Raw genomic sequence first — 25,447 nt, forward strand, 5'->3', positions numbered from 1 at the left:
GGGGCACTGCGTGTACAGTTGTGAACAGGACAAAGTCTCTGCCACAAGGGGCTTTCTAGTGGGGAAACAGAAATCCACCAAGAAAGGAGACACGCAAATAAGATCATCTCACATGGTGGTAAGTGCTGTGATGAAAATAAAACGCGGTAGCAGGGAGGAGGCGAGTTTTGTGGCTCTGGAGGGGTGCATGGAGAAAGGGCCTGAGGCATGACCACCCCTTCCTCTCCGGGGGGACTGCCCGTCCTCCCCCACAGACGCCCATGGTTCAGTGCCCACCAGGTCCCCGCCTGCCCCAGCATCCCCCGCGCGGCGAAGCTGGGTGCCCCGGGGAGTCTGGCCACCATGCCACCTCCTCTCCTCCTCTTCTTCCTCCACCTGTTCCTTACCCCCATGGGAGTCAGGTCCCAGGAAACACACCTACTGGAGGCTAAAGGTATGTCCGGAGGGCAGAGGTGGATGGAAGGGCTGGAAACCTGGGTTCCGGTTGGGTGCCCTTGGCCAAGTCACTTACCCTCTCTGAGCCTCCATTTTGTTACTTGTAAAATTCAGGGGACGACTGCAAGGACTCTGAGGACTCTTCCACTCCCAGCTGGTGGGGTCGTTGGCTTTATAACCCAGTGTGAGGAGTGAAGGGGGCTAGGGGCTCCTCACTCCCCACCCCCATCCTTCTCTCTCTCCACAGAGGGAGGCAATGCTGTGCTGCCATGCCTTGACGGTCTCTCAGATGGTCCCCCTGAGCAACTGGCCTGGTTTCGGGGCTCCCAATCAACACCCTTCTTAGAGCTGAGCCTAGGGTCACCAGGCCTGGGCATCCATGTGGGGCCCCTGGGCACCCTGAAGGAGCCCCAGGGAACCTTGCTGTTCATCTTCAATGTCTCCGACCAGATGGGGGGCTTCTACCTGTGCCAGCGAGGCCCCTTTTCTGAGCAAGCCTGGCAGCCTGGCTGGACGGTCAGCGTGAAGGGCAGCGGTGAGGTCCGGGCTGGGGCAGGGAGGGCTGGATGAGAAGAGGGAGGCCCACCGTAGATGGAGGAGGTCCAGCAGCTGAAATGGATCTGGAGGGAGGGGCTGGAGGGTCCAAGGGACAAGCTGGGAGCCAGTTTTAGGTGGCTTCTAAAAACTGCTGTGGCTTCGTGACGTCAGCACTGCGCGCTCTGTATTTGTCTTTCACTCTTTTCTCTGAGTCGCTGTTTCTCTGTCTCTCTCTGGGTCTTTGCCTCTGCCTTTCTGGGTCTCTGTATCTCTCTGCCTCTCCTAGATGTCTCTGTATCTGGTTCTGGGTATCTTCCCAGGAGAACTGTTCCGGTGGAATGCTTCAGACCTAAATGACCCAAGCTGTGGCCTGTGGAACAGGTCCTCAGAGGGCCCCAGGCCCTCTTCTGGTCACCCCACAAGGTCCCAGGTCTATGTGTGGGTCAAGAACAACCCTAAGATCTTACACACAGACTCTGCCTGTGCCCCACCTAACGGCACTTTGAACCAGAGCAACAACCATGGTAAGGTGCTGGGGAGATGCCAGGAAGTGGGGGGATGGGAACTGGATGGTGTGCAGGGGAGGAGACCCCCAAGGACTACACTTCCCTAGCCTTGGCTCTCCTTGCCCCAGACCTCACGGTGGCCCCTGGCTCCACACTCTCGCTGTCCTGTGGGGCATCCCGTACCTCACTGGCCAGAGGCCCCATCTCCTGGATCCATGTGCGTCCCAAGAAGCCTAGGATCAAATTGCTGAGCCTAAACCTGAGTGAGGATGCCCAACTCAGAGAGATGTGGGTCATGGGCACCCTCGGGGGAAAGGCTGTTCTGTTGCTGCCCGAGACCACAGCTCAAGATGCTGGCATCTATCACTGTAACCATGGCAACGTGACCACCCAGATGCAGCTGAAGGTCACTGCCCAGTCAGGTAGAGTTTCTCCCAATTGTGGGGCATCTGAGTGGGGCTACTGGGAAGAACCGGAAGCCCGGCAACCTTGGTTCCCCAACCTGAGGGCTAGTAGCAGCCTCATCCCAAGCCCCAACCTCTACACTGAACACTGACCCCAACTTTTTCCTCCCTTGCTTCCAAGACACTACTTTTCTGGGTCTTTTGCCACTGGTTGTTTCTTCCCATCAACTTTGGGAGAGGCTTCCTTCCTCCCTCCTTCCTCACTGTTGGAGCCTTGAGCCCTCTTCTTATCCCTGTCTACACTTTCTCGCCCTTGATTACACACTCTTCTTGTTTGACCTCCTTTACTCCCATGGCTCCTTAGGCCACCATGCCTTGGTGACTCAGCTCCATACACCCCACACCCAGCCAACTCGTGGCATTGCCATTTGATGTCCATGGACATTGCAACATGTACAAAATCAAACTCGGTATCTTCCTCAAGCACAGTCTTCTAGGTGGCCCTAGAAGTGAAGGACACTACCACCTGCCCATGTGCCCAAGCCAGCAACCTGGGCATCCTTCCTTTTCCTCACCTGTCCACCAAATTGGCCGTAATGTTCTGCCCATTCTGTCTCCCTTCTTTCAATCCTACCATGCTACTGCAACCACAGTTCTCAAACTCATCCTGAACTTTCCCTCCAAACTCGACCTCGGCAGCACATTGCCGCATCTCACCTCTAACCTTGTGAACTTGACTTTGCCCTTTACGTTGACCATGGCTGTCCTTAACTGCAGCAGGAAGCTGATAATTATGCTCCCCTTAATCCTAACATTGTGTCTGACTATAGTCATAGTTTGTTCATGGTTTGCTTAACAGATGCCACTCCAGGCCCCGTGCCAGGCTCCGGGTCCTCAGAGGGAGGGAGGAGAGCCCTCCCTGTAGCTTGGGACGTTGAGGATCTGTGTCTTGCCCCGGCCCCCCAGACTTAGGGCCCTTTGAGGTATTGAGGCTGGACAGCAAGATGCCAGCCCGGGGTCTTCATCTCATAGCTCCTTCCCCCTAGCAGTATGGCATTGGCTACTGGAGACTGGTGGCTGGATAGTCCCTGTTGTGACTTTAGTTTATCTGATCTTCTGCCTGGCTTCCCTGGTGGGCTTTCTTCATCTTCGAAGAGGTGAGTCATGTCCCCCAGCTGGTCTTCCCAAACTTACCCCTCCCTCCTCAGGAGAGGCCACACTGGCCAGTCTGACAACCATCTGTTTCTCCTCCCACACCTCCCCCACAGACCTCAGAATCCTGCCCCCACTCCTTTTCTACCCCCTCCCCCAAACTGCCCGAGCTCTTTGGAATTTGAAATCCCATCTCCTCCAAGTGACTTCCCCAGCATCCCCCAAATCTTCACTCTTGAGTCCCTCCTCTGATCATTCCCCTTAACTCCCCCCAGCCCTGATCCTGAGGAGGAAAAGAAAGCGAATGACAGATCCCACTAGAAGGTAATGATGCCGGTGCTCTCCAGGCTCCCACTCCTGCACTTTCACCTTATGCTTTGCACTTGCTGTTTCCTCTGCTCGGGGTGTTTTTTCTCCATCTCTATGGTTGAAATACTGCCCAACCTTCAAAGCCCAGCACCAAAGCTACCTCCTCTGTGAAGTCCCCCCTTCGAGTGAGCGCAGACCCCTCCGTAGGATGTGGCAGAACAGAGGTGCTCATAACAAGTGACCACATTTTAACCTCTGAGGGTCTAGCCTGAATCTTGAGTGTCCCCTCCAGTCCCCTCCAGACCTGGCCTCACAGTGCAATTCCCCTTCCTCCGCCAGGTTCTTCAAAGTGACGCCTCCCCCGGGAAACGGGGCCCAGAACCAGTACGGGAACATGCTCTCCCTCTCCACTCCCCACTCTGGCACGGGTAGGAGGCACCGCCAGGTCCCTGACCCAGAGCTAGAGCCCCACCCACTTTCCTCATCCTTCTAGACCCCTGAGCTCCTAGCCTTCCCGAGCTCGGAGCTCCGCCTTCAGAAAAGAGCTCGCCCCATGGTGCGGAGTCCCGCCCAGACTTGAGCCCCGCCCCCAGGACCAAGGCCCGCCCCCAGAACTCGTATCCCCGCCCCCAGACTCGGCACCTGAAGTCCGGTTCTGACCCCAGAACCTCGCCCGAGACTTCAGGCCACGCCTCTAGATTTAGATCCCGCCCTGCTGGCTCAAGGCTGGGTACCTAGACCCGGAGTCCTCCAGCAGGCCCTGAAGCATCCTCTGCCCGTAGCCCTGACCGCCCCCGTCTCCTCTCACCCGCCAGGACGCGCCCTGCGGTGGGCTGCGGGCCTGGGAGCCACCGTGCCGCCCTACGGAAATCCGCGCAGCGACGTCCAGGAGGCCAGAGCCTCGGAGTCCCGGAGCCCACCAGGGACCGGTGATTGAGGGGGATGGTTACTCACGTGGGAGGTGTTGGTGCGGTCTGTGGCAGGAATAGTGGACTGGGGCCTGGAGGAGGGGGCCCGTGACCCGGTTCCCACCCCCGTCCCCAAACCCCAGGCCCAGAAGAAGAGGAAGGGGAGGCCTATGAGGAGCCGGACAGTGAGGAGGGCTCCGAGTTCTACGAGAACGACTCCAACCTTGGGCAGGACCAGCTCTCCCAGGGTAAGACTGCCCTCCCTCATCCTCACCTTCTCAGCTGGGGCGGGCTGTGAGCCCTCCCTGGATCCCCCTCCTTCTCCACCAGATGGCAGCGGCTATGAGAACCCTGAGGAAGGGGTCTTGGGTCCTGAGGATGAAGACTCCTTCTCCAACGGTAATCTGGGGTACTCGTGGGGCCTCATAGACTTGGGAGATCCCACAGGGCTGTGGATCCCCTACAGGGCCGGAGTGGTCCCTAGAGTTCTCTTTTTTTGGCAGCAGCTGAATCTTACGAGAATGAGGATGAAGAACTGGCCCAGCCAGTTGCCAGGACAACAGGTGTGTGTGAGGATGGTCACATTCCTGCGGGGTGGATGGGTGGTGGTGGTGTGTGTGACGCGAAGGCCGGGAGTGACTTCCCTCTTCCTTCTCCAGACTTCCTGAGCCCCCATGGGTCAGCCTGGGACCCCAGCAGGGAGGCAACCTCCCTTGGTGAGAAGTGCTTGGGACCTGCCTGTCTTTGTCCAGATTGGGTTGATGTGGCCTCGGCTCTAATGTCAGGCCCGACCTTGACCTTGGTTCTGACCCCAAACCCAAGCCCAATCCTGACCTTAGATTTGACTCCTAACTCTAACCTCAACACTGACCCCAATGCCCATCCTGACGCCCAGTATTCACCCCATCCCTCATCATCAACATCAGCCCCAACCCCAATCCAGTTCCAGCCTGGACTTTGACCTCCAGCTCACCTCAGCCACAATGCAGGCCTCACCTTTGACCCGAGCTCTCTCTACAACCTCCTCACAACTCTGACTTTGACTCCTTCCAATTCCGTTCTTCACTTTTTCTCTGACCACGACCATAATCTAACCACACGTGATCAAACCCTACAACAAACAAGGGCCCGGAACCTGATGCTAGCCCTGTCACTCCTTCCTAGCACAATATTGTTCAAGCCTTCCACTTTCCTCTGATGCTAGCCCTGTCACTCCTTCCTAGCACAATATTGTTCAAGCCTTCCACTTTCCTCTGCCCCTAAGACTCCCTCAGTATCTTAAGCTGCACTTCCCTTCCCCAAGCCCCCAGCATGGCTCCCAGGCTTCCAACTCTCCATCCCCTGGCCAAGCAGGGTCCCAGTCCTATGAGGATATGAGAGGGATCCTGTATGCAGTCCCCCAGCTCCGCTTTGTTCAAGCCCAGCCTGGTCCCAGTCATGAAGAAGGTGGGTGCTTCTCCTGCTGTCTCCCATTGTCCTCTGAGGCTTCCTCCCTCCCAGCTGACTTTCAGCTCCACTTATATCTTACTCCTTCCTGGTCCTGACCAGATGCAGACTCTTATGAGAATATGGATAATCCCGATGGACCAGAACCAGCATGGGGAGGAGGGGGCCACATGGGCACCTGGAGCAACTAGGTGATTCCCTTCAGGTGAGCTGGGAACTGCCCTCCAAGGATGGGAAAGAAGGAGGGAGATGAATAGGGATGGAGGTGGGGTGCTGGCTCCTGGACTGCTCCCCATTACCATTTCTTCTGCATAGCATGGGCCTCCTCAGGCCCCTGAGATCCACACCTGACTCTGAAATCTGGGGCCCCCAGCAGATGGCGCCAGCCTCTGGAGCAGTGTTACTCAGGACGCGTGTATCTGTGTATACACACAGTGTACACAAGCGAAACTTCGGCCCCCTTTGCACTCCCCAAATAAACTCAGTGAGCTCTTCCAATCCTGTGACATAGTGCCCTTGTGTGGGAGGGGAAGGGAAGGTGAGGATGCGTGTATTCCCATCCCCTCTTGAATCCAGCGGAGAAGGGAGAACTGCATCTCCGGAACCACAGGGCCTTTTCCCACCTGGGAATTGACCTGCACTCATCTCCCTCACTTGCCTGCCATTCCCGCCAGCCAGTCATTCGGTCATTGTTCATTCAGCAGTTGTATTTGTGGCGCCCAGTGAAGACGAAGCAATCCAGGAATTGGCAGTCATCACTGCCATTTATTGAGCATCTACTATGTTCTAACATCAATGAAGGCATTAATCATTTGTTATGTGCCAGGATTGTATCAAAGTATTTTATGTATATTTTAAGTGTGTGTATGTTTATATATATTAGCTCATTTTATCTTCACAAACAACCCTGTTTCGTAGATGAGGAGACTGAGGCAGAGACCCTAAATTACATGCCCAAGACTTACCTAGTTAATAAATGTTGGGGTCAGGACTTGAACGCTGGCCATCTAATTCCAGACCCTATATCATTCTTGACACTCTCTCTTCCTAGGTGCAGTTGTGTAGATGGAAAACTGAGGGTTAGAGAGGCCAAGTCATGCAAGTAGCACTTCACAGAGCTGAATCCAGAAATCTGGCTGCTGTTCTAACCATGGTGCCTGCTGCCTGGTAAACTGCCTATGATATAAACCACAAACACAAAGACTTCAGAGCTAAAAGTCTCCAGGCCCTGAAACCATTATGTAGCAAGCTCTACCACTCCCAAATTCCTGCCTGTCTCAGGCAAAGGTGGACTCAGTCATTGATAGTCTTGGTGTCTTCTGCCTGGTCTCCCCAGCTCCAGTGCTCTTCTGAAACCCAGGACTGGCATCTGAAACCTAGTCCCTCTCCTCCAGAAGTTTCAACGCTGTCTGTAAGATGGTCTAGACTTTTTCAGTACCTATATTTTTATTTCTAGAATTCCTTTCTTTTTTTTTTTTTTTTTGCGGTACGCGGACCTCTCACTGTTGTGGCCTCTCCCGTTGTGGAGCACAGGCTCCGGACGCGCAGGCCCAGCGGCCATGGCTCACGGGCCCAGCCGCTCCGCGGCACGTGGGATCCTCCTGGACCGGGACATGAACCCGTGTCCCCTGCATCGGCAGGCGGACTCTCAACCACTGCGCCACCAGGGAAGCCCTAGAACTCCTTTTCTTAATGTACCTGTTCTTTCTTCATAATGTCCTATGTTTGTTTTTGAGACTCTATTCCTTCTTTATCTCTGAACCTTTAAAACTTACTTTAACTGTATTAACGCCATTATGATGTGCCAGGCATTGTTCTAATAAATGCTTTACAAGTAGCAGCCCATTTTATCTTCATGACAATTCTATGAGGAAGGTACGCTAAAATTATTATCACCTTAGAGCTGAGAAGACTGCGGCACAGAGAAATTAAATACTTCAGTTGCTAGCTGGCTTTAGGCACCTTACTCAAGCTCAATGACCCTCAGTGTTCCCAGTTATAAAGTAGCATTAGGGAGGAGGCGATTATCATCATCTGTACAATGGGGTGAAGCCTCCCATGGTGTATCACCATGGAAGCGTTCTTTGACTTCTTTGTGTTTCTCCTGCAGGAGTCCTTTGCCTCACTCACATCTTCTGGGGCCAGCTTGCTTTGGCTTCTGCCACAGTCTTACAGGCTACACAGGTTTCTGACCATTTTATTTAGAGCAGGCTTTTGCCCTAGGGGTTTGGTCTGACTCCAAGCCCATACTCTGGTGACTCTGGGGATTCTGATTTCCTGCCGTGACTTTTTCCAAACTGCATCCCAAGGCCTGTGGATGGATTGTTTTCCCCTCTGTCTTCTGTGCCCAGGAGAGACAGTCCTTTCTCAGCTCCCAGCTTTGCACATGGGGCTTAGTTTCAGCAGCCAGATTTCTGGATTCCATCTCTGCTCTTCCTGGGGCCTCAGCCTTAACCTCTGTCCCCACGGGGACATTAAAACTCCAATCCCAGGGATCCCAGCATTCCCATGCGCTGCCCTCTCAATGTTGTAGCTTTGATTTCCTTCGTTATTTCTAGAACCAGGGAGATTCTGTCCTGCTTTTGAGCTCAGGTATCTATTAAGAAAAAGAAAAGAAGGAAAGCGATGCCTCTTGTTATATTTGCATAGTGTACGTTTGGAATGCAGGGGATGGGAAATGAAACTTCAGCATTTCCTTGGCCTTCCATCTTGGACACAGTCCATGTGGCAGAAACAAAATTAAAAAAAAGATAATAAATATCCCAGATCTAGCTCAGGATTCACACCCTGACCTGAACTTACCCTTCAGCTAATGTAAGCTTTCCATATTGCCAAAGTCCCCACCATTCCCTATTGCCTTTCACCCAGTCTGCTTCATTCATGTAGGTCTCCTGCCTGTGCCTGAATCATTTGAACATGACACTCCTGGTGTAAACATCCTACCTTCTCAAGGGTGAATCCATGTCTGGGTCTTCTCTGTGCCCCTGGTACCCAGCCAGGGGATGGCAAAGATCAGGAGCTCAGGAAATGAGTGGGGAAGGAGGAGTGAATGAAGGACTGTGCCAAGTCCTGAGATTCAGGGGCCAGAGGCTGGAGCTACTCCTGTGAGCTCTGCTACCCAGTGAAGTCTTGGGAGAAGATGAGGAACAGAGGTGTGCTAACTCCAGCCCAGTGCTCTGGAATTAGACTACCTGAGTTTGAATCCCAGCTCCAACCCTTTCTGGCTGTGTGACTCAAACTCTCTGTGCTGCAGTTTCCTGGTCTGTAGAACAGGGATAATAATGATAGCTACCTTAGTGAATCTTAAATGAGATGTAAAGCACATGACAGTAGCATAGTAGGCACTCGAACATTAGCTATTATTATTATTTGGCATTTATTAAGGGCCTACTGTGTCCCAGGAGCCAGAGGGCACACAGAATATTTGGATTAGGAACTCCTCCAGTGCAGGGACCTGCTCAGAAGAAAGCCACACTCCAAAGCTTCACAAATTCCCACCCCATGACCTGTTTCTTTGGCAGGGACTGGATCACTTATAGTTCCTGAACAAGATTTAGGGAGAAGGAGGCTTGAGAGAGGTTTCAGGCCCTCAGGGTCACCCCTAGTTTGCAGGGGCCTCCCAGGTAGGGACCGAGGCTGCAGAAGGGCTTTTGGTGTAATCTCTATGCTTCCAGCCTTACTATAAAGAGTGGATGAAGAGTTCCCAGGGCTAGGAGGTCCTTGGAGTCCACTCTGCCAGGTCCAGAGTCTTTGTTCCTTGGGGAACAGACTCACCTGCTGGGGTTGTGTGCTTTCAGTCTTGACCTTGGCTGAGTCTACGTGGAGCACTTGAAGTGTGGGCTGAGTTGGGGTGTGTGTAGCAGAGGAGGGGGATGGGATGGGATGTGGGTGGTCATCAAGATGCTGTACTGGGGGAACTTCCCTGGTGGCGCAGTGGTGAAGAACCCGCCTGCCAATGCAGGGGACACGGGTTTGAGCCCTGGTCTGGGAAGATCCCACATGCCGCGAGCAACTAAGCCTGTGTGCCACAACTACTGAGCCCGCATGCCACAACTCCTGAAGCCCGAGCGCCTAGAGCCCGTGCTCCGCAACAAGAGAAGCCACCACAATGAGAAGCCCGCGCACTGCAACGAAGAGTAGCCCCCGCTCGCCGCAACTACAGAAATCCCGCGTGCAGCAACAAAGACCCAACGCAGCCAAAAAAAAAAAAAAAAAAAAAAGATGCTGTACTGGGACTTCCCTGGTGGCGCAGTGGTTAAGAATCTGCCTGCCAATGTAGGGAACACGGCTTTGAGCCCTGGTCCGGGAAGATTCTACATGCCACAGAGCAACTAAGCCTGTGCACTGCAACTACTGACCCTGCGCTCTAGAGCCCATGAGCCACAACTACTGAAGCCCACACGCCTAGAGCCCGTGCTCCGCAACAAGAGAAGCCACCGCAAGGAGAAGCCCGCGCACTGCAACGAAGAGTAGCCCCCACGTGTCGCAACTAGAGAAAGCCCGCGCGCAGCAATGAAGACCCAACACAGCCAAAAATAGATAAATTAATTAATTTGTAAAAAAGAAAAAAAAAAAGATGCTGTACTGGATGGATGTGTGAAGTACAAGTTATGTGAACGTTAAGTGTGTGAGAGACAGGTGGTATTGGGTGTATGCTGTGTGGATGTTATGTGTGAAGTATAGTGTGGCGTGTATAGTGTGAGGTGTCAGGGGAGTGAAAATTAATGAAAGGAAACCTCACTAAAATGGAGTCTGAAGGGGGAGCTTTCATGCTGTACCACTTGTCATCAATTACAGGAAGAACTGTCAGTTAAAGACCCCAACAAAAGAATCATGGACAGGAAAGAATCATCAATTACAGGTCCCAACAGGAAAAGATGTACATTAAATCTCCTAGAAGAAATCCACTACCCGAGCAACTCAGGCAATGAGAAACCATCATCACCCTGAACTTTCACGTTTCTCCAATGGACTTTCCTTCAAAACGACCCCTCCCAATGTCCTCCCTTTTCTCTATAAAATAACCTTCTTTGTTGGACTTGCCTATGGCTTTCGCCAAAGCTTCCTTGTCCCAAATTGCAATTCCTCTGCTATTCCTGAATAAACACATTCTTGCTGGTAGAATAACTGACTTTTATTTCTAAGGCCAACGAGGGTCATGCAGTTGGAGGCAATATGGGAGGTGTGAAGTGTAGGAGGGGTGTGTCTGTGTTAGCGCGCAAGTTCGTGTGCCCAATGCACAGTGAGGCCAAACAAACCAAAACATCGAGGTTTGGAGCAGAGAAAAGTTTATTCAGGGCCCTGCAAGGAGACAGGTGGCTCCTGCCCTAAAAAGCCTGGAGCTCCCCAAATGGTTTCGGCAAAGCATAGTTTTAAAATTTTATTTATTTATTTATGGCTGCGTTGGGTCTTCGTTGCTGCACACGGGCTTTCTTTAGTTGCAGCGAGCGGCGGCTGAGCAGGGGCTACTCTTTGTTGAGGTGCGTGGGCTTCTCATTGCTGTGGCTTCTCCTGTTGCGGAGCAGGGCTCTAGGCGCGTGGGCTCAGTAGTTGTGGCTCGCGACCTCTAGAGCGCAGGCTCAGTAGTTGTGGCGCACGGGCTTAGTTGCTCCGCGGCATGTGGGATCTTCCCAGACCAGGGCTCGAACCCGTGTCCCCTGCATTGGCAGGCGGATTCTTAACCACTGCCCCAAGTCCTGGTGGGGGGTTTTCACATCTGTAAAACAACTTAGGAAGTGTGCATCAAATATTGTTATCTAGGTATCAATACTTCAGAGAGGAGCTAAAGCAGAAGATATGGGGGGAGGGCCTGTCCCAGGAAGGCCCCATGGGGTCCCGATCGGTTACATCTGTGCTGCGTTGGGGTGCATGTTGTACAGGAGTTGTGGATACAGTAGATGTGTGGAGGATATGTAGCCTCTGAGGTATGCAATGTCGTTGGTGGGTGTGTTGGGGAAATGAAATGAAAAAACAAAACCTTCTTCCCACCCAGAAAACCTCTACACAGAGGTAGTAGAGACAGAAAACAGTTTTATTATTATTTTTTTGAATATTTGAATTTTATTTAATTTATCTTTTATACCGCACGTTCTTATTAGTTATCTATTTTATACATATTAATGTATATGTGTCAATCCCAATCTCCCACTTCATCCCACCGCCACCCCACCCCACCAGCACCCTCCACCGCCACTTTCCCCCCTTGGTGTCCATACGTTTGAGAAAACAGTTTTATTATTGAATAAGCATTAAACAGAATGCCAGGCACGTTACAGGCAATCCCCTGAGAGATGGATTGCAAAAGCAGAAAGAAATCTCACCATTTTATATAGCCAAGCAGGTACCACCCATTATCCTGTTTTCAAGATAAGTTTTCAAAACCCATATCTTGTTTTCAAGATAAACAATGACTAGGCCTCAAGTAAGAGGACTTGACACTACCTTTAGGCACACATAGATCATCCTAACTTTATCATGGTGATTGGCTTTTATCCAAGGGCAAGACAAACTTATGACATCTTTTTTTTTTTTTTCTAGAGTCTGATTTATCTAGTTTCGTTTCTTTTCTTTTTTAAAAAATTTTTATTGGAGTGTAGTTGCTTTACAGTATTTTTGATGGGAGGTGGTTTTGTATATTGCAGCAGAGCCTCCATGAATTTAGGCTGTTATTCTCCCGCTGGAGCTGGGAGATGGGGAGATTGGGAGCTATTTCCCCTGATGCTTGCATTTCAAAAAGATGGCTCCAGAACTTATTTACAAAAGAGGAACAGACTCACAGACATAGAAAACAACCTTATGGTTACCAAAGGGGAAAGGGAGTGGGGTGGGGGGTGGAATAAATCAGGAGTTTGGGATTAGCAGATACAAACTACTAAATATAAAATAGACAAACAACAAGGTCCTATTGCATAGCACAGGGAACTATATTCAATATCTTGTAATAAACTATAATGGAAAAGAATCTGAGAAAGAAAATATATAGAAAACTGAATCACTTTGCTGTACACCAGAAACACAACACTGTAAATCAACTAAACTTAAATTAAAAAGAAAATGTCTCCCAGGTCCTGGAGTTCTGAGTTATGAGACTGGCAAGAGGCTTAGTTAGCCATTACAAAGATTTACATACATTTTGAAAAGTTCCAAGAAAGAAATTCTGAAAGAAAAGGGAGAAGAGGGAGAAGTCACGTCCCTTATTTTCAACAGGGAGAATTAAGCCTCTTACTTTTCACTTGTATTTGCCCTTCCAGGTGTTTGTGAGGCGGGTTGTGCTTAGGTGTACGTTGTGGGAGGCTGTTGCAAGAGTGTATGTTGGGTTGACTTTGCCCGTGAAAAGTGTCTGTCGGGACCTCCAGTGTGAGGGAAGGTATGTATGCTGTCGAAGGTTATGCGGAGAGTTGCGCGGTATTGAAGTGTTGGTCCAGGGTCGTATTGTGCGGATTCTGTACGGAGGGGTCGTGTGCGAGGGGTCGGCGTCGAGCGGAATTACTCAGCCCACCAAGCGGTTGGGGGAAAGAATAAACGGGATACCCGTGAGGTCTGCGGTTTCTAAAAGCAATTCCCAGCCGGACTCCTTCCACTCTAGCCTGAGGGCTTGCAGACTACAATTCCCAGGATGCCCCGCTCTTCCACCAACCAGGAAAAAGACTCTCTTCAGTGGGCGGGGCTTTGTAGAAGGATGGTCAGGCCAATGGGTGAGCCGGGACGAGTCGAAACCTACGCCGATTGCGCCGAGGCTGATTGGAATCTTTGGCGCCTTGGTTTCAGTGGGGAATGTGTGATGGGCAGGTGCAGCGACCAGTGAAAAGGCTGAGAGGTGGATCCAGAGGGTATGGGCGGGGAGAGGTGCTGACTAGCAGGCAGTTCACCCAATGAAGGGCGGAAGCCGCTGGAGGGGGCCAGGCGAGTTGGCTAGAGGCGGGCGACTGTGGCAGCCGGGTGTGTGCCATGGCGGAGCCGGTGAGGAAAAAGGGCCGGCGGCCCAGAGGCGGCGGTGTCGCCCGAGGGGCTCGGGGATCCCGGGGCGGTCGTGGCCGGCGTCCTGGCGCTCAACGATCGCCAGCCCGGCGCACCCTGGACTCGGTGCTTGTGGACTTGGTCAGCGACAGCGATGAGGATGTCTTGGAGGTTGCAACGGCGCAGGGCGCTGCGGACCCGGCCGAGGTGCCGCTCCCGGAACCCCCCGTGCCGGCCGCGCCCCGGGACGACAGCGACAGTGACAGCGAAGGGGCGGACGCACGGCCGGCTGAAACCCCTCGGGTCTTTGTCAGGCGGCGGCGGCAGTTGCTGCTGGATCCCGAGGAGGCACCGGCGGTTCCAGTGTACTCCGAGAAGGTGCAAGCGGGTCCCCGAGAGGGCTAGCGCGGAAGGGCTGGGTTTAGAAATGTTGAGGGTAGGGTTCTAGGATTGGTCTTGGGAGACTAAACGGAAGCAGGGGCTAGGAGCCTTGGGGGCAGGGTTCCTGGGGTTTCTGTAAATTGGGGAGGTGAAGGGGTTTGGAGTGTGCTGGGAGTTTGGGATTCCCAGGAGCTGGAGTGTCGGGGGTATAGAGAGCCTAAGGGTTTGGGATCCCTGATGGTTCAGAGAAGAGTTGAGGCTCTAGGGCTGGGATTTGGGGCATACTGGGTTTTAAGGTTGGGGCCCATTGCTAAAGATCCAGGAAGATGGGGACTGGGATCCATGGAAGTTCAGAGAGAACTGGGGGCTCCAGGAGGCTGGAGTCCCCACGTGGTAGGGTGAGCTAGGGGGCTGAGATTCCCAAGGATTCTAAGATAGCAGGATGGCTAGCAGCTTCGTAAAAAAGGGGAACTAAACTTGCATCCTTACAGTGCATTAGGGAAAGGGGTGTCGGAGTCAGAGTACTTATTTTTTTAAATTGAAGTGTAGTTGATTTACAATGTTGTGTTAATTTCTGCTGTATAGCAAAGTGATTCAGTTATACATGTATGTATACACATTCTTTTTTTTTTTTTTTTTTTTGCGGTGCGCGGGCCTCTCACTGCCGCGACTTCTCCCGTTGCGGAGCACAGGCTCCGGACGCGCAGGCTCAGCGGCCATGGCTCACGGGCCCAGCCGCTCCGCGGCATGTGGGATCTTCCCGGACTGAGGCATGAACCCGTGTCTCCTGCATTGGCAGGCGGACTCTCAACCACTGCGCCACCAGGGAAGCCCTACACATTCTTTTTTATATTCTTTTCCATTATGGCTTATCCCAGGACATTGAATATAGTTCCCTGTGCTATCAAGTAGGACCTTGTTGTCCATCCATTCTATATGTAATGGTTTGCATCTACTAACCCCAAACTCCCAGTCCATCCCTCCCCCCTTCCCCTTGGCAACCACAAGTGTGTTCTCTATGTCTGTGAGTCTGTTTCTGCTTTGTAGATATGTTCGTTTGTGTCATATTTTAGATTCCACATATAAGTGATATCGTATGGTAGGGTACTCCAATTTTGGATCCTGGGGAAGCTGAGCTCCTGAGTCCCTGTGGGAGGGCTGTAATGTCTACATCCTTAGGGAGGACTTGGGAGCTGGAGGAGGCCTGGGTGTGAGGGAAGAATCAACCCCAGTTTTCTCTTCAAGTGGAGGGAGGATTTGGGACTGATCTACTTTTTCTTTGCAGGTGAAAAGCAGCCTCCACCTCATCCCAGACCACACGCCCCTCCTGAAATTCTGCCCCCCAGAGACTGAGGAAGGTAAGGGAGGGCTTCTAGGGAGAGGTGCCCAGCGCCGGCCTCTTTGAGGAGACTTTCTGGAGTTTACATCCCTGCAGTTAGTTGTTTCCTGAGGCTCAGGGGAAGGACATGGGAGAGGTGACTCCTGCATCCTAGCCAGAAAAAGCTCCAATCCTGAAAGGAGCTGGATTGTTAACCAGAAGGCACAGAAAATGCTGTCAAAACACCCTTCCGCCAACTCTAATAGGCATAAGAGTGAGCTAATATACAGATTTCCAGGTGCCAGCCCCAGAGATTCTGATTCTGTAATCCTGGGAACAGGGGAGGGGGAAGTGTTAAGAATCTGTAACATCTTGTTACGTCTTCAACAAGTGTCTTGGGAACACTCTGGAGCCAGCAGGGTGTTATTTGAATCTTTTCAGGGCTGCCCAGCCTTTATTCTCCCTCAGTGATGTGATTTTTGCAAACCACTCAAGGGCAGTGAGTAGGAATCAAGTCTAATAGGGAAGCGATCCAGTGGGCAAATGCAGACCTTGGACTAAGACTTTTGCACCATGAGGGAGTATGGCAGGGTGATTAAGAGCTGATTTGGGAACCAGCAGGCCTGGTTTGAATGCCAGTTCTACCCCTTAGTAGCTGTGTGACCTTGGGCGAGTTAATCTCTCAATGCTTCAATTTCCTCATCAGCAAAATGGGGATAAAAAATGGACCTATGTCAAAGGAGTCTGGTGAGACTTAATTAAAGAGAATATATAGAAAGCCCCCTCTTGGGCTACATACATTGTTTGCATATATGGTACCTGGAACAGAGAAGTACAAAGGCACCTCTGTCCTTGCCACTCAAAATGTGGACCCAGGAATGCTGGGTATCTTCCAGGCGTTTGTCAGAAACACAGAATCTCAGGCCTCTGGCAGCTACTAGGACAGGATTTCACAACCTCGGTGCTACTGACATTTGGACTGGATCATTCTTTGTTTGGGGCTGTCCTGTGCCCTGTGGGATGTTTAGCAACATCCTGACCTCTACCCACCAGATCCCAGTATCATACCCCAACCCCTTCCTCCCCTCATTGTGACAACCAAAATTGTCTACAGACATTGCCACATGTCCCCCAGGAGGCAAAATTGCCTCTCAGAACCACTGATCTAGGATTCATTATCACTGTTTTGTATTCACAGTAATTATCTTATGGTTAATGATGATTGTGTGGCAAGCAAATGGAAAAGAGCTTCTGTAGTTTAGAATATTATACCTGATTTCCTTTTATAAGATATTCAAGTTAAAATGAGTGATTTAAAGAAAGATATTAGGACTTCCCTGGTGGCACAGTAGTTAAGAATCCGCCTGCCAATGCAGGGGACATGGGTTTGAGCCCTGGTCCAGGAAGATCCCACATGCCGCGGAGCAACTCAGCCCGTGCGCCGCAGCTACTGAGCCTGCAGTCTAGAGGCTGCGAGGCACAACTGCTGAGCCCACATGCCACAGCTACTGAAGCCTGCGCGCCTAGAGCCTGAGCTCCACAGCAAGAGAAGCCACCACAATGAGAAGCCCGCGCACGCAACGAAGAGTACCCCCACTCGCCGCAACTAGAGAAAGCCCACACGCAGCAACGAAGACCCAACGCAGCTGAAAATAAATTAATTAACTTAAGAAAGAAAGAAAGATATTAAATAATACAGAGATATGGCAAAATATGGCAATGACACACGGATGAAATTTGAGGAACGTAGGCTCAGAAGGCCTATACTTACCTCTTTACCTCATTCCCTCCCTGCCCCACACCCCCTCCTCCAGCCGAGTCACAGTCTCTCTGTGCCCACCAAACTGAGTATGGGAAGAAAATAAGAGAAATATTAGAAAAAACTCCATCCTTTGACATTTGTTTTAGTGTATGCTCCATAACATATATAATAGTATGCCCCTGTATAGTATGTAGTATATGTGTATTAAGTAAATACCTATCTTCCGGGTTGTGTGCTCAGTGTTCTTCATTTGTGGGGTGCATGTGATCAAAAGTGAGAAGAGCATGCTTCAGTTGGGGTGAGCCACTTTCCGACTGTCCACACTCAGCACTGTCTCATGCCTTAGCACGAAGTTCTGACACTCTCTTGCTCTAATCTGTCAGGCTCCAGTTCATTCTTCTCTCTGAGGTAGGCTTTTCCCTTTTGACTCACACCCCTTGAGCCCTTCCCCAGTGATTGTGTGTGTCTGGGGCTCCCTTAGTCTCCTCCTCTCTCAGAACCTTCTGAAGCCCCTGACTTGTCTCTCCTTGGCCTCCCGCTGCCCTCTCTTGGCTAACCCTTTCCACTTCCTCCTGCTCTGTCCCCAGAGGCAGACATGGCAGATTCCAGCAGTCTCCACGCTGAGGATTCCCCACGTCCCAATTCTCCCTGGAAGAAGAAGCTGAGGAGTAGGGATGGAGAAGAGAAGCAAGAGATGTTACTGTGAGTGAGGCGAGGGCCCTGGGGCCGCTGGAGCAGAAAGGGAGTTGGGGGGGCTAGGCTGAGGCCGGCAGAACCTTGGCTGCCTCCTCAAAGGGTAAGGAGAAGGACGGAAGGAGTCTTGAGGCTCAGGTGAGGAATGAAGCTCTTCTTGGGGCAAAGAAGAGGTGAGCCCCATCAGAGGATGACAGCGGGCCCTCAGGACCCGCCAGGAAGTGGAGATTTCAGCTTTGTGTCTAAGAAAGTAGTGATGCAGGGTGAAGGGTGTGGCTCTGCACACTGCCCTGTGGTTCAAATCCGGCAGCTGTCTCTTAGCCAGCCTCTCTGTGCTTCAATTTTCTCTCCTGTAAAATGGGGATAATAGTGGTACCTGGGTCAGAATTTTGGGGTAAATTAAGAGTTAACCCTTGGCCGATAGTAAGTGCTTGGTGTCATTTGGGTGTTATCAGACATTTACCTGGGAAGTAACTTATCTTAAAAGTTAGGCATTCTCCTCCCTCATATTTGGGTCATATAAATATAAAAATTATGACTCAGGTTTTCCCTGTCCTTACCTCCCCCTGTCTTCCCATAAGATGGATGTCACCGGAAGATGCTCTCTCTTGATTCTCCAGGTACCCCTCTGGTCCCCAGGGGTCCCATGAGGAGAGGTGTGGGGCTGGGGTCTCACCTCTTTCTCCATCCTGTCCCTCTTTTATCTCTACAGGGTTCAGGACACCTCACCTTTGCCTCCACGTCTGCCCCGGACCAACAACAGGAAGCATGCTCGGGCACTCCAGAAGTTAAGGTGCCAGGGGCAGGGGGCTCTGGGCGGGGTGGAGAGGGGCAGGGTGGAGGGGCCCACCCTGACTGACCCACAGTTCCTTCTGCGCCCCAGAGAGGTGAACAAGCGCCTCCAAGATCTCCGTTCCTGCCTGAGTCCCAAGCAGCCCCAGGGCCAGGACCACCTGAGCCAAGAGGATGAGGTGGTCCTACTGGAGGGGCCCACTCTCCCAGAGAACCCTCGGCTCTTGCCGCTCAAAATCCAGTGCCGGGCTGACCTGATCAGATTGCCCGTCAGAATGGTAAGTGCCTGAAGAGCCTGGGAGAAGGGTCCCAGGAACTGTCTGTGGAGAGACTGTGGTGTCTGGGCAGAGGGACCGTGGCTTCCTTTGCCCATCCTGCTGTCTGGAGCTGCCCAGCGCTTGTTCAGCCCTGTGCGCCTTTGTGCTCACTCTTCCCCTTGGGAGATTTTTTTCCTCCCTCTCCCCTCTCTTTCTGGCAAACTTCCCACCCGTTTTCAAGGCTCCACTAAAACATCCTAAGCAGCTTTGCTTGGTAGCCCCTCCCCAGGGCGCATCCCTCCCTCTTTCCTTCCCTCGGACCCTGTGCTTCCCTCTTGTGCTTGCTCTTACTGCCTTGGACACCCAGATGTCACTTGGTCATTCCGATCCCCGCTAGCTTCCTGATGAAGGCTACTCTTTTTGTAGGGATGACTCCAATTCCAAAACAAGAATGATAACAGAAGTGACCATTTATCGAGCAGTAACCATGCATCAGGCAAGCAACTAAGCTAGGGCTTGTGAACTGGCAGCCCATGGCCTTATCAACTGTGCTTCTTCTTCTTCTTCTTCTTTTTTTTTTTGCCCCTGCTGTGTGGCATGCGAGATCTTAGTTCCCTGACCAGGGATCGAACCCCCTGCATTGGGAACGCAGAATCTTAGCCACTGGACCATTAGGGAAGTCCCATGCTTCTTCTTCTTTTGTGCTGTACGGTGCTTTTATTTATTTATTTTTTTGGCTGCACTTCACGGCATGCAGAACTTCCCCAACCAGGGATCGATCCCGCACCCCCTGCAGTGGCAGCGTGGAGTCTTAACCACTGGACCCCCAGGGAAGTCCCAAGTATGACTCACATGAATATATGAGTTCATCGCCAACCTTTGCAATGGGTGATTTTGTACCAGGGTCCAGATTTCTGGTTTCTCTTAAACAGGAAGATACAGTACCTGGCCCATATTCCTACATGGTACCAATCAGCTGGAACTGCGGAACAGCTGGCCTGTTTAGATGGGGCGTATCTGGTTCTGGTTGGCCGCAATCCCCACCACTCCCTTTTCTCTCCTAACTCATGGCTGCTTCGTGTCTTTGTGTCACTTGCCTGAACCCCTTATTAACATGATTTTATTTTATGCCTTGCCAGGTAAATATGGTGGAACTCACAGATGAGGAATTCAGCAAGTAGTTAAGGCCAGAAACTGGGGGTGGGTGGGGGCAAGCACATCAAGGCAGGAAGGCCTCCTTCACTTCTTGTCCCCCTCCCAGTCGGAGCCCCTCCAGAGCGTGGTGGACCACATGGCCGGCCGTCTTGGGGTGTCCCCAAGCAGGATCCTCTTGCTCTTCGGAGAGACAGAGCTGTCCCCTACCGCCACCCCCAGGACCTTAAAGCTTGGAGTGGCTGACATCATTGGTGAGAGGAAGGCAGGGAGGCTTGAGGAGGCTTTTGCCACAGGGAGGGGATATGGGAAGAGGCCCAGAGGGGACCCTGCTTCCAACCCCCGCTTAGGCCTGGCTTCCCGATCCTGCCCCCCACAGACTGCGTGGTGCTAGCAAGTTCTCCGGATGTCACAGAGAAGTCCCACGTGCTCCAGCTGCGGGTGCAGGGGAAGGAGAAGCACCAGCTGCTGGAAGTCTCGCTGCCTCGAGTGAGTGGGGGAGTTGGCTCTCTGTGCCCCTTGCCCCGTGCTCTGTGGTCTCTCGTGTCAGTGGGTGGAGGATGGAGTCACTGCCCTCTGTGGTCTTGGGTCCCCACCCATCCTAGATAGTGGAAAAAGCCCAGTGTTCAATTTCCCTCCCCCTTCTGCTGGGAGCCTGGCTCTGGTCTCCTAACTCCTGGTTGAAGTCAAAATCACCCTTGGACAGTAACCAATAAAACCCATCGTAATTACAAAAGAAGTGACAGTCCCTGTGCTAAGGATATTTACTTCACATTCAGGATATTATTGAATTTCACAACAATCTTATATGGGAAAGCACTGTTGTTACCCTCATCTAACAAATACGGAAGCCAACCTCTATAGAGGTGGAGTAACTTGGCCATATTAGTTTCTGAGAGCTGCTATGACAAAATACAACAAACTGGGTGGCTTAAAACAATAGAAATGTATTCTTTCACAGTTCTGGAGGCTACAGGTTCGAAATCAAGTTGTCAGCAGGTGGGACGAAGTGAGAGAGTGGCAATGACATATATACACTACCAAATATAAAATAGATAGCTAGTGGGAAGCAGCTGCATAGCACGGGGAGATCAGCTCGGTGCTTTGTGTCCACCTAGAGGGGTGGGATAGGGAGAGTGGGAGGGAGATGCAAGAAGGAGGAGATATGGGGATATATGTTTATGTATAGCTGATTCACTTTGTTATAAAGCAGAAACTAACCATTGTAAAGCAATTATACTCCAATAAAGATGTTAGAAAAAAAAGATATATTGGACAGAAGAGGGGTATATAGCCATTATTTTATAATAATTTTAAATAGAGTATAATCTATAAAAATATTGAATCATGATGTTGTAAACCGGTAACTAATAAAATATTGTAAATCAACTATAAAAAAAGAAAAGTTGTCAGCAGGGTCATGCTCCCTCAGAGACTCTAGGTAGAATCCTTCCTTGCTTCCTCCTAGCTTCTGGTGGTGGCTGGCAGTCCTTGGCTCACAGGTGCATCACTCCAGTCTCTGCCTCTTTCCTCACATGACGTTCTCCCTGTGTGTCTCTCTGTGTGTCTGTTTTCTCTTATAAGCACACCAGTCCTGTTGCCTTAGTGCCCACTGTAATCGAGTATGACCTCATCTTATCTTGATAACATCTTCCACATGAGGTCATATGCACATTTACCAGGGGTTAAGACCACAAGGTATCTTTTTTGGGGGACACAATCAACCCATAGCACTTGGCTAGGGTTATACATCCATTTCAGTGGGAGTGCCTGGCCCCCAGCTTGGGTCAGAAGCCAGAGCCCGGCTGGCTTCCTCCTTGTGATTCATGCCTCCATCGTAGGTGAGGAGACCAGCTTTGGAGAACCTCCCTGACCCACAGCCGACATCCCAGCCCTGGGCTCTGTGGCCCAGCTCCCTAGAGAGGAACCAGCTTGCTGCTGGCCTCTTCGGCCAGTTGCCTTTCCCTCCGTGGGCTCTGACTTGACTTGTCCCCTTGTCCTCCCTGTCGCAAGTCCTCTGTCTGTCCCTACAAGTTCTCCTCAGCCCCTCTTTTCAAATTCTTACATCCAGTTTTTCCTCTCCATCCAGGATTCTCCTCTCAAGACCCTCATGTCCCGCTACGAGGAGGCCATGGGACTCTCGGGCCGCAAGCTCTCCTTCTTCTTTGATGGGACAAAGCTTTCAGGCAAGGAGCTGCCGGCTGATCTGGGCATGGAATCCGGGGACCTCATCGAGGTCTGGAGCTGAAACCCCCCTCCCTGTTTAGAGGCCCAGCTTGGACTTGGGGAGAGCGGCTGCCCCCTTTTGGCCCCATAAGGGCTAGCTGAAACTGAGGTAGAACTTATCCTCAAGCTGAAGCAAAATCAAGGGGTGATCTTGGACCACCCCCGCCCCGCCCCGTCGACCCTGGTTTCCGGCCGTTAGCTACCTGATTAGTTGTGTGGTGGTCCTTGCTGCCCTGGGAGGACTGTGGCTCCATCCACAGGGTGTGCTGAGTTTTGCAGTCCCCTGGGACATGGAGAAGGTATCCCTTACCCTCACCCTTTCCCCTCCACCATCACCCTTTCCTTTATCGAAATGTCTCTTATGAGACTGCTCCTATTGAAAGAGTGAGTTGAAATCAACATGAAATCCCTGGTATGGGATTCCAGGCCTGGCATTTATGCCACGTCCAGGACCAGCAGTGGCCTCAGTGTCACTGGGGGGTGGGGGTGAAGTTTGCTTGAGGCACATACAGGGGTGTGGCTCCTCAGCCTGCAGGAAACTAGAGGATCGAGCTCACACATGTATTAGCTTCAGCAGAGGCAGACGATGGGTTATTCTTTTGAAGAATATAGTAAATTCTCAGGCTTGGGTGTCTTCCTCACCCCAGGACCCTTTCAAGCCACCTTCCTGATGCACACACATTATTTAAGGCATAATTGAGCACCTTGAGCCTTTTGGTTTTGGATCTCAGGATTCCAGTCCACGCAAGGCTTCTCTGGTTTTATGGCTTTTCCCCTTCACGCCATCCTCTCCCGTAAGCGTCCATTTTAATGTGTTGATTACATGTTTTTGAATGTGAATGTATCCTCGAAAAATGCCATGTTGTACGTGTGAATATACTTTTTCCACATGTAGTATCATGCTGTAGATCTTGTGCTGTAGCTTTTTTCACTCAACCTGTGTTGCTTATGCTACATCAGCTTTATTTCTTTGAACTGCTCTGAGGTGTTCCATGGTGGGTGTCAACTGCATTTTGTTTACACGTTTGCTAAGTGGTGGACACCTGGGTGCCTCCAACTCCTCAGCATGAACATCTTTTTATGTGTCCCCTTCCATATTTTGTGAAAAGTTCTCTGGCAGAGGTACCCAGGACGGGAATATGGGTCGGACAGGTTAATTTCTCTATTTGTTTTCAGAATGGTCATTGACTCTCCCACTTAAAGCTTCCTATTTCTCCTCATCCTCACCAGCACTTGCTGCTGCCCAACTTTCTAATTTTTGCTGGTCTGCTGGGTGTAAAGTGGTGCTGTATTTTAATGTACATTCATCTGATCACCAGTAATTTGGGGAATTTCTTTATATACCTGTCAGCTTTTCTGGTTTCCCTTTGTGTGAATTGCTCATTTTCTCATGGGGGCTTCCTATCTTTTTTTTGTTTGTTTACTCTCAAAAGTTCTTCGTATATTCCTGGGCAGTTGCAAAAAACTCTCAAAACGGCACTTGTGTTTGTATATTGAGGGGTGTCCTTCACTGAACAGAAATTCTTAATTTTAATGTAGATGAATTAACTATTTTGTTGCTTTTTGATTTCTTATTTAAAAGTAGTTAAGATATTTTACATTTTTCTTCTGTTAGTTTATTAGCTTTTCTTTCACATTTAGGCCCCTAATATCGGGCTGAAGTCCAGCCAGTACACACTGGTATGTGCTGGCATCTGCTTTGCATGGTCAAATATTTGTTCTCATTAGTTAATGCCAGGCTGTACTGGCTGCTGAAATGTTGAATACTACTTTTAAACTATTTGAAATTCACCTTTGTCTATGAGATCCAAGTTTTAGTTTCACCATATAATGAGCCAGTTTTCTCAGCACCGTCTACTAATAAAGCCGTGAATTTTCCACTGATAGGTGGTATAATTTTGGCAAAAACATATCACTCTCTTTAAAGAGTTTTTTGTTGGAATGTGGTATTCCTTTGAACTTACAATGTGGGAAATATAGAAAGAAAATTTTTTAACATTTAAATAATCCGTGATATGGTATAACTCATTTTTTTCAGATATTTTATGTCCATTAATAAGTCTGAACACATTAAAATTAAAATATGTTCAATCTCAACAGAATAAATGGGAATACATTCAACTTGTGTATATTTGAGGATTTCTGTCTCTGTCCTTCCCGTGACCACCCCCTCCCCACTACCCCTGTGGCTCAGACCATTTGTTGTCCCCTCACACCTATTCTTCCTCCTCCCAGGGTAACAGAACCCCTGGTTTTTAGCAAAGCACAGAGAATTCAGAATGAAGACAGTGCTTGCCAGCCTCCACTGTAGCCAAGTGTGGCCAAATGCCGATTCAGAGGAAGGTGTGCGACTTCCAGGACACGTCCCTAAGCGGGCAGTGTGTGCCCCTCTCTTTGGCTTTCTTCCTGCTGCTCACTGGAAGTGGAGCATCCCTACTGACACAAGGTGACCTTGGGGAAGGAAGCCATGCAGGGCAGGACAAGGAGAGAAGGCGCCTGGGTCTGAGCTTCCATGCAGCGTCTTACCAGCCCTGCACTACTGACCTCTGGGCTTTGGCGAGAAGGGGAACTTCCTGTCTTGTTTAAATCACTGCTATCAGGTGGTAATTCCCTGGTGGTCCAGTGGTTAGGACTTGGCACTTTTACTGCTGGGGCCCGGGTTCAAAACCTAGCCAGGGAACTAAGATCCTGCAAGCCGTGTGGCCAAAAAAAAAAAAAAAATCACTGCTATTGGAGGATTTCTGTCACTTGTAACCAAACCCCGTTCTAGCCCCCCAGTATGTTGCTATCACAGGCAATATTGTGGTGACCCCGAGTGGGATTTTTCTCAGGTTTATATCCAGGAATGGAATCACAGATCATTGGATGTGCACCTACCCATTTTCTCTTGAGTACAAGTAACTGGACCTCTTTATAAATCCATTAGCAAGTGCTAGAAGGTTCCAGTTTCCTCTTTTCTTCCCCAGTGCTTAATCTGGGGAAGATACGGGAAAGACTACTCATTGTAAAAGGATTTGCATTTCTTGGATGATGAGAGTGATTATTCATCCTTTTGATCAAAGAGATTGATCGCTCGTCAGGGAATCTTTCTAAAACTCCCCTGATTAGAAACATTCAAAACTTTAAGGAGGGCTTCCCTGGTGGCGCAGTGGTTGAGAGTCCACCTGCCGATGCAGGGGACACTGGTTTGTACCCCGGTCTGGGAAGATCCCA

The 25,447-nt window shown here is 50.8% G+C and overlaps 2 protein-coding genes across 2 annotated transcripts; both read left to right on the forward strand.

The window, feature by feature from the left end:
* Positions 1 to 342: 342 nt before the first annotated feature.
* Positions 343 to 5,888, forward strand: CD19 (CD19 molecule; the record flags this gene model as incomplete). Its single annotated transcript, XM_082858264.1, has 14 exons — positions 343 to 433; positions 683 to 970; positions 1,293 to 1,496; positions 1,607 to 1,900; positions 2,929 to 3,039; positions 3,310 to 3,358; positions 3,683 to 3,771; positions 4,159 to 4,272; positions 4,395 to 4,499; positions 4,582 to 4,650; positions 4,755 to 4,814; positions 4,911 to 4,967; positions 5,605 to 5,697; positions 5,800 to 5,888. 14 exons carry the CDS (start codon positions 343 to 345, stop codon positions 5,886 to 5,888), a joined length of 1,713 nt encoding a protein of 570 aa, XP_082714390.1.
* Positions 5,889 to 13,644: 7,756 nt separating this feature from the next.
* On the forward strand, positions 13,645 to 24,375 carry NFATC2IP (nuclear factor of activated T cells 2 interacting protein; the record flags this gene model as incomplete). Its single annotated transcript, XM_082857398.1, has 8 exons — positions 13,645 to 14,031; positions 15,320 to 15,392; positions 17,702 to 17,816; positions 18,520 to 18,600; positions 18,691 to 18,877; positions 20,118 to 20,262; positions 20,388 to 20,497; positions 22,098 to 24,375. The coding sequence occupies 8 exons, from the start codon at positions 13,645 to 13,647 to the stop codon at positions 22,254 to 22,256; spliced, it is 1,257 nt and encodes a 418-aa protein (XP_082713524.1). The 3' UTR covers positions 22,257 to 24,375.
* Positions 24,376 to 25,447: the final 1,072 nt, after the last annotated feature.

This window comes from Leucopleurus acutus, assembly GCF_964270905.1.
Source record: "Leucopleurus acutus genome assembly, chromosome: 16".
NCBI classification, from domain to species: domain Eukaryota; kingdom Metazoa; phylum Chordata; class Mammalia; order Artiodactyla; family Delphinidae; genus Leucopleurus; species Leucopleurus acutus.